At 41.1% G+C, this 9,026-nt stretch overlaps 1 protein-coding gene across 1 annotated transcript; it reads right to left on the bottom strand.

The window, feature by feature from the left end:
* Window positions 1-2,527: 2,527 nt before the first annotated feature.
* On the bottom strand, window positions 2,528-8,136 carry LOC144728036 (uncharacterized). The gene is made up of 4 exons (XM_078607253.1): window positions 8,020-8,136; window positions 7,644-7,709; window positions 3,259-3,398; window positions 2,528-2,851 (listed from the first exon to the last, which is right to left on the bottom strand). The coding sequence occupies exons 2-4, from the start codon at window positions 7,687-7,689 to the stop codon at window positions 2,624-2,626; spliced, it is 414 nt and encodes a 137-aa protein (XP_078463379.1). The 5' UTR covers window positions 7,690-7,709; window positions 8,020-8,136; the 3' UTR covers window positions 2,528-2,623.
* Between the last annotated feature and the right edge of the window lie 890 nt (window positions 8,137-9,026).

Here is a 9,026-nt window from a genome sequence, read left to right as displayed (position 1 = left end):
TCTGTTGTTCTTTTGTATGTTCATGGGTGTTATTGACAATTTCCCAATTGTACTCCAAGAGCGTTTGCATTTGTTTAGTATTTACTTAAACACGAGTGTCCATTGCATTCCGGTGCAATGGTTAGCACACTGGACTTAATACAGAGGTTACTGATTCGATTCCATCTCCCTGCATGGCGAGTGAAAAGGTAGGATGTTTTCTTAAGCCCCCCTTCTCCCCCACCACTGCCTACCCAGTGGTATAAGTTGTGTAAACAACCAGGCTTGACATGTGTGTGATGGGGTAAAGTGTTGGTACTCTACCCTTTTCAAAACATCTCGAGCTTTGTACCATTACATTAAAACAATTCACAATCATGGATGGTTCCAGTGATCCTGATCGCATATTAAATTGGGCAGGACGATTTCTAAAACGTCCCGCTTTTTTATTTGCAACAAGAAGCCACGTGAATACAAAAGGAGAGGCTGTGTGCTCCCATTTGTCAATTAAAACGTTTTGCATCTGTTAATTTTTAAATCCTTTATATTAAGTTCGCTTGCTTGCTTAGGACCGTGCAAATCTTTCGGTCGTTTTTTAACCCACTTCCCGTGATCCAAGCGAGCTGACATTTTGCACACAGACTCGTTGTGCGTGACAATTAATGTTTGTGAAAAGTTTTTTCCAAAATTTTACACTTTTAGGACAAAAATATATTTACTTACCAATTGCTTAATGGTGCAATGCAATCATCTGACCCATAGGTGGCAGCCATCTCAAGCCAGAGAACGAGAGGACTCTAGCCGCCACGCATATAAAGGATTTATAGTGAAAAACTTTGTTTTTACGGGTTATACTTTTTCAAATATACACCACCCTGCAGCCAACCACTTTTGAAACAAACTTGGGCAGTTTCTCTCATTTCATATCTTGATACTGGCAAAAGGGTCCTCGAGTTTTACTTTGGGTAAAACAAATGAGGCATGACTGCTTGTTACGCTTTTACAGATTTTGCCACTAGGTGGCAGCAGACGTACGTGTCCTTAAAAACCATGAAACTTAGGTGAAATATTGCAACCGGTTACAGGAGGACATTCCCTGGTCCCGAGAATAATACCGGCCGTTCAAGTGGTGTTGTCCATTCTTAGCCATTTTAACGGTATGACTTGCTTTGTAAAGCCTGGCTTTTTTTAGTGTCGTTGAGAAGTTGAAGCCATTGACAGCTGTTTTTGTATATTTACAATGCGTTCCTCAGACCTTGTTTTATTCTTCCCCTGCACCTCCGATTAGCACGGATGGCTACGTACGGTGTGAAAAATTAAATATACATAAATGTTCAATTCACATTAAAAGCAAGGCTGTGAATAAAACGTTGGAAAATAATGTTTTACTAAATTATATTTTTATTCCAAAAGTCATGGTATCACTAATGGAATTAAGATAAAAAATGTAATAACAATCGAACCAGTTAAGAGTAAATAACTAAGCCTTTTTGGCACTCAAAAGTTTGTAAGAAGGCCTCGCCACACTGTCGATCATGGGGCTTAACCACGTTGGTCGGTGTGGGTTGCTGAAGGTTGGTAAAATAATCATTTTTTTTTCATGGCGTCAGGGTCCAAATTTGCCACGTTTTAAAGATTGCCTGCGAATTAATCAAATGAACTATAAATATCAATCATTGCCGCCTCCTGGCAGAATAATGTACCAGGTCACTCTTGTAAATAAGACCATCTTAGTCTTTTGAGCTCTCGCTTGATTAAACAATATAAACTTTAAAGTTAGCAATACTCCGTGGAACGAGATCTTAAGCAAAGCACTACGTTGGCAGTTAAGTAGGGTGTCTGGCATGTCGTGTTTCTGTATACCAGGATGTGGCAGTTTAAACTAGTACAAGGTTTAAATGGGATTGAAATTGTCTACATTTATGTAACAATAATTCGCGTCGATTCTGACGAATATAACGAAATAAATTAGCAGATACGCCTCTAAGGACAGGAAGGAGGCATATTTGGGTTTTATTTTACGTTGATAACTGCGAATTTCTATATAAATGGAAACTTCAGCAAGAGTGCAGGTGAATAAAATAGACTTAAAGAATTAACCAATTTGTCCTTACACGAATCTGAGCTGCCTTGGTGTAATGGTTAGCGCATTGGACTTGCAATCCAGAGCTTGCTATTTCATATCCATCTCTCGGCACGATATTTGAAATGGCTCTGTCCACACAGCAGTATAAATGGGTCCACGGTCAATCGGCAGGTTGTGGGGTGATGTGTGGGTACGCCTCCCTCTTCTCAAAATATCGGGTCGGCATGGAAGAGTAGACCAAATACTCCCTCTTGTGGAAGCAAGCCCCTTCCAGCAGCAGCGGTGTGAGTTTGCCGGATTCCACCTTTTACCTTGCGTGTTTAAGAATGGCCCAGCAGATGCACCACAGTGCAGTTTTAACGGTGCCGAGATTCAGACACCTAGGAATGGCAAGGAAGCTGATTTTACAATTTAGAAAATACTCCACACAAGAGCCCAACGAGACGAGGGGTATATGGTAAAACAAGCTGTGTAGGCTGTGCATATAATTATTGCAGGGCATTTCTCAAATATGACTACCTTTGTCATCCTCACGACCACAGCTGTGCGACAGAGGCGTCACTCCTCCAGCCTGAGGTACACGCGCGTCTCCTCCAGTGCCACCGTGAAGCAGAAGTGCAGCAAACGGCCGGAACCCAGGCACCGCTCCACACTCACACACGTGGCGCATAGCGAATCGTAGTGCTGCAGCAGCAGTCGCTTGGCCCGCCCAGACCCTGGGCAGCCCAGCTGCAAGCGCAGTCCCTCGCCTGCCACGGGGGCCACAGCCGTGAGCATGGGCACTATCTGGGGAGGCCAAGCGAGCGGTTGGACATTAAGGAATTATGGTGTACATTTATTTGGCACTTAAATTCCCCAGGATCTCGAAGCCCCTTGCATCACTTCTCACCTCAATCTTTCTAGTTATTTGAGCACCGCAGGCAAGCTGCCATTACACCCTAGCCCCATCCCCCTTCCCTGCTAGGGCGTCGGCCTCGTCCTAGAAAAACATTGAGCCACCACTGCTTGCTTCCTTTTGAACAATTTATGTGAACATTTTACCAGCCCTCCCTCCCCACCCGTATATGGCACTGCTCATGACACCCACAGTGGCTGTGCACCTTTGTTTGAGGATATGTGAGCAACACGTGGAATACAGGCTTCTTTGTTTAAGCTGTGGGAGAGTTTATAGTTGAGGGCTCGTCGGATGGTACCTTGTCGCCTTGCTTGTCGATGGAGATTTCGAAGACACTGAAGGTAGCCTGGAGCATCCTCTGCAGTTCCATCTCACTCTTGCACTCGTGCGTGTGCGACATCACGAACTTGAAGTCACATGGCTCCGACGACTCCACTCCTGTTTGTTGCCATTCACGCACAAATCAGAGTTTGGTGGTTAAATCATCTTTACCTTCTTGGGATGCGCATCGGGAGATATCACGTGTGAATTCAAGTAAGATAATGTAAAGGATGTGCAAATCCCAAAAAGATATTTAAAATTGTCTTAAAAAATCCCAAAATTATAAATATGAAATGGTTAAATCAAAATCCCATACATATTACCTGTGGTATATTGGCTTAAACGAATAGACACCTGACTATAACCAAAATTCTGGTACAATTTGGATTTTGTATCACATCAACATGCAAAGCCTCGTTAGTCGAAAGCAAGGCTGTACTCTTGTTTCCAGCGTGAACGCACATTTCTTCTCTGACGGGTTTCTCATCACAGAAAGTGTTAAGAATTGGGTTAAAGCCATCTCTACGCACTGGACAGCCGTCCCACACCAGTGCATATTAATAGGGAGGTGAAGAATAAAAAAAAATTGAGCCATCCTGTATTTGGTCCTGAAGATGAGGTAACATTTAACATTTCTGTGACCATTGCAAATTTAGGACGGAACTCTGGTTCTTCTGCATACGGCTGTACATAACTGAAGATCATCGATACAAAAATCCATTGGCCAAAATGATTGCATTAGTTATGTATACAATGCCATACTTTAACAAAACCACTCGAAGGTTACCATCTCCTTCACTGGTGTTGCCTCCAAATTTGAGGTTATCAATTATATCTGCATCAGTCCATTCCTGCCCACCCCTCTGCTCATTCACAAACCCACAGTGGCCATCGTGGTGGAGTAAATCCAAAATGACCGTCATGGCATGGAGAGGCCTAGTAACCAGCAGTGAAATGATAAAGGGCTGACATAGCATTGTTTAAATATATAATTTGTAGGGCAATTGCAACCACTTCATAGCATTTAGTCAGTCATTAAACAAGGGTAGGGAATTTGTAGCTGTATGGTCACATTTAAAACAATTTTACGACACTAGTCTATAGTTTTAACCCACTAGGAACACAGAACTGTTGAAGCTGCCCCCTGTTCAAGTCTAAACATAGTACTCCCCTGTTCGTCCCCCACCCACCTCCCTTATGGTTGAATATTCTATCTACCCTGACACTTGATTCTGTTTGTATTGAATAGCTGCCCCCTTCCTGCCAGCTACATTCCCCCTTTCACGTAATTATCCTTTTGTGTATCGTAACCACACTGGGTATAATTTCCTATGCTCTAAATCTTGGCCTTACAACCCTGCTATTTATTGCCTTCACAACAATCACCTTCCTTCATCTCTCCCGATTGTTCAGGATCTCGCTGCAATTGTTTGAAAATAATTTAAAGGTCCACATTGTGCGGAATTTCAAGCATTTTAGAAGACGTGGATAAACATTATTTTTTATATTAGCCAAGTGTGCCAGGAATGAGACCCATAGCACAGATCATACAAATGACTAAATCAGAAATAAGCCAAATTTCGTAAGATACAGGGAGGCTTTCCTAGTTAAAGAAACGACATAATACTGTATTTCACAATTTGGGCATCCTAGATTTGAAGTTTTCGTGACTGCAAGGATCCATACTCTTTGGTTCTTTCGGCAAAGTCACGTAGATGAAAAAAATAACATGAAAATAAATAAATTTAATCACGACGTTTCGGAGGCAACACAAGCTTCCATCATCAGGTGGAACAGCCACAGTAAAATTACTGCAAAATTACAGCAAAATTACTGCTGTGGCTGTTCCACCTGATGACGGAAGCTTGTGTTGCCTCCGAAACGTCGTGATTTAATTTGTTATTTTCATTTTATTATTATTTTTTCATCTACGTGACTTTACCGAAAGAACCAAAGAGTAATTTGGGCATCATATCGTTATTGGCAAATTAATGTAAACTAGGCCAACCGAGGCTGGTGCTGTGATTTAAAAAGTAACGTGTGTAACTAATCAAACTGTCAAGAATGACATTTACAATTCTTACCTCATGTATTTTTTTAGGTGATAATTTAGCATTAATATACTGTACTTAAAAATAGCACCATGCTATTGATAACTCGTCTTTCATTGTGGCTTAGTCACGCTAATTGCAGCATATCGGGCCGTCAACCCAGGCATAAGAAAATAATGTAGCTTCATACAATAAAACATGACATCTTACTCGAGCATGCAATAATGTTGCTAAGCATTAAAAAAAAAACCTGGAAAGTAATTGGGCATATCTGTTTGCGGTGTGCGTGGGCTGAAATTACAATCAGTTAGGAGTGGCTGGGTGGCACGTGCTCATAGAATACCGAGTCAGCTCATCCTGTGTTTCTCAGTTCAGGCGGTGACTTTCAATACAGCTTGGAGTTAGACAGTGTCTAAGTGCAACTCCACCGTCAACGATTGCATGTAAGTATGGTATGAAATATTAAACTGAACTGTAATTTGACACGTATCAATTTGGGAAATGGAAAAAAAATGTGCTCATCGCCACAGTGAAACACCAATCAATGGATCAATAACATGAACAAATGAATTATACAAATGTTTTCAGGTAAGATACACTGAGCTATATAGCTCTTTTTCAGAAGCGACCTGGCCACAAATTATATCTCAACGATGTGGCTTATCATGTGGACATTTGTAGCAGTAGCCAAATATTCTAAACGCACGTTGATTCTAAAAGTGGAGGGAAAAATCAGAAAACCCGGAAAAAAATCCACGCGACCACGGGGAGAGAGAGAGACACGCAAACTCCAAATATACAGCAGCAGGCGTCAGGGGTCAGTATCGAACCCACACTCTCCTGCACACCAGGCGAGGTAGTTAACATCTCCTAGCCACCGTGATGATGAAATACACGCAAATTCCAAATATACAGCAGCAGCAGACATCAGGGGTTCGACATCGAACCCACGATCTCCTGCACACCAGGCGAGGTAGTTAACATCTCCTAGCCACCGTGATGATGATGAGAGACACGCAAATTCCAAATCTACAACAGGTGTCAGGGTCAGGATCGAACCCACGCTCTCTTGCACACCAGGCGAGGTAGTTACCATCTCCTAGCCACCGTGATGAGGATGAGAGAGAGCCACACAAACTCCAAATATACAGCAGCAGGCATCAGGGTTCGACATCGAACCCACGCTCTCCTGCACACCAGGCGAGGTAGTTAACATCTCCTAGCCACCGTGATGATGATGAGAGACACGCAAATTCCAAATCTACAGCAGCAGCAGACATCAGGGGTTCGACATCGAACCCACGATCTCCTGCACACCAGGCGAGGTAGTTAACATCTAGCCACCGTGATGATGATGATGAGAGACACGCAAATTACAAATCTACAGCAACAGCAGACATCAGGGGTTCGACATCGAACCCACGATCTCCTGCACACCAGGCGAGGTAGTTAACATCTCCTAGCCACCGTGGCATGCCTGCACTTTGGAGATCCCAGTTAAATCTCAGTCCATGATCGTTATCCGCTGCACGATGTGTCTGTCGTCTGTTGTGTTTGACTTCTTGCCATCTTTTGTGTTTGCAAGGCGATTTGGACGAAACCACGGCGGTGACTTGCCAAAATTTGGCAACAGCGTGCATCTACGCGCTAAGCGAATTCATAACTTCGACCCCTAAAATTCGGCGTAAGTAGCGAAATAGTTCAATGGAACTTTATGAAAAGAAATGAGTAATATTTAAACATAGGTTTTTTTTTAACACACTTTAATTAAATGTACCGTACTGGTAATGAAATAACTCCACGACCCCAGGAAGTGGCCCCGAAACTTGCCATAAAGTCGGGGGCCTTGGTCAATTACAGCCAACAATTAGACCCAAGGAGAAACATAACATATAGAAACGATTGTTTAAAATATATTTTGTTCATTTTTAATAGTAGAATATGGTGTTGTCACCAGTATACCAAGTTTGCAGTCGATACCATATTGGGAAGTGGGTAAAATTTGAGTTACAAGATTTGAGGATACAACAGAGTGAGTGAGTTAATAAAAAGCGTGTAAAATAATGTTTTAAATATATTGTTTATTTTTAATGATAGAATATGTTATTGTCATCAGTATGACATACGTATACCAAGTTTGCAGTCGATACCACATTGAGAAGTGGGTTAAAATTGAGTTACAAGATTTTAGGATACAACAACAGACAGAGTGAGTTAAATAAAAGCGTGTAATAATAATAATAAAAACATTTGAAGGAAGTTTAAGAATATAAAAAAGTTATAATTAACACAAAATGTCCATATACAGTACCTCCTCCGCTACTGAAATCCAGCTTCCTTCGCACTCCTTTAAACATTTTCTCTTTTCTTCAAACGTCTGAAAAAAGTCACATTTTTAAGAGATGTAAATGTCAAGATTCGTCCGTGGTTTCATTTATGTGGAACAGTTGGCGATGCCTTCATAAAACGAAGCCAACTTGTTAAATGGCAAATTTAAACACCCCCCGTGTCTTCATATTAATTATAATTGAAAGGACTTACTTTGCAAACTAAAAACCGTACAATAAGTCCACATAATTTAACACGAGTACACTTATAACCGCCGATAATTACTCAATAACTTAAACAATGACGTTATAACTTCAACGATGAAACAATAAACTTATAAATCGGTTTAATTCACGCACCAGCGATGCAGCGCCACAAAACAACAGTAGCAAGTCTGTGCCTGAGGTGATTTTTCCGTATTTTGTTTCTCTCATTAAAATTTTTTTTTATTTAGAAGTGTCAACGCTGTATGTTTGTATTTTACTACTAAAATTAGTTTAATCGGAAAACGACGAATGCCATGGGTAGTTTTAACGCGCTACAAAGTTGACTTCGACGCCATTCCAACCGTCGGGCGGCGCTCGCGCGCTCTCAACTTTCCCGCCAAATTCGCCCCGCCCCCCCCCCCCCCATTGGCCCCTCCCCCCTGTCCCTCCCCCCCCATCCCCTCCCCTCCCCAATTTATCAATGAATCGAACAAAGTTTTATTGTAATTCTAGATTTGAAGCTTTCGTGACTGCAAGGATTCATACTCTTATGTTATTTCGATAAAGTCACGTAGGTAAAAATAATAAAAGAATAGTTATTTTTATTTTATTTTATTAAAATTATTATTTTACCTACGTGACTTTACCGAAAGAACTTAAGAGTATAAAGTTTAATTTGTCTTATGCACAGTATATACAGCGAAGTTGTACACAGTACAATGCATATATAATACGAGTATTTTTGGGTTAGATCGCGTAAAATATTTGTTGGACAGTGTAAGTCCATGCGGCACTGTTGCTATTTAATTGAGTGGTACATTCCCAACAGCCCAAGAACCACGATGAGCAATGTGGATCAAAGCAGACGGCGGTACCGAGATTTTTTATTGTTGCAGATTCTAGATTTGAAGCTTTCGTGACTGCAAGGATTCATACTCTTAGGTTTTTTCGATAAAGTCACGTAGGTAAAAATAATAAAATAATAGTTTTTTTTATTTTATTTCTTTTATTATTTCTATTTTTTTACCTACGTGACTTTACCAAAATAACCTAATAGTATTGTTGCAGATGTTCATTTGGCATAATTGGACCGACTTAAGTCAGAATATGTAATAATAGGTTTTTTTACCCTTTTTTCTGGCAACAAAACTGACACCTTT

Source organism: Lampetra planeri, chromosome 27 (assembly GCF_965212315.1).
Source record: "Lampetra planeri chromosome 27, kcLamPlan1.2.h2, whole genome shotgun sequence".
NCBI classification, from domain to species: Eukaryota; Metazoa; Chordata; class Hyperoartia; order Petromyzontiformes; family Petromyzontidae; genus Lampetra; species Lampetra planeri.
Note: the sequence above shows the minus strand (reverse complement) of the source record. Positions and strands in the feature narration are given on the sequence as shown.

Coding starts and splice junctions, on each gene's coding strand:
- LOC144728036 (XM_078607253.1), bottom strand. CDS start 7,689: ATGTTTAAAGGAGTGCGAAGGAAGCTGGATTTCAGTAGCGGAGGAG. Junction 3,399..7,643: donor GGATTTCAGTAGCGGAGGAG/GTACTGTATATG, acceptor GGCAACAAACAG/GAGTGGAGTCGTCGGAGCCA. Junction 2,852..3,258: donor TCGACAAGCAAGGCGACAAG/GTACCATCCGAC, acceptor TGGCCTCCCCAG/ATAGTGCCCATGCTCACGGC.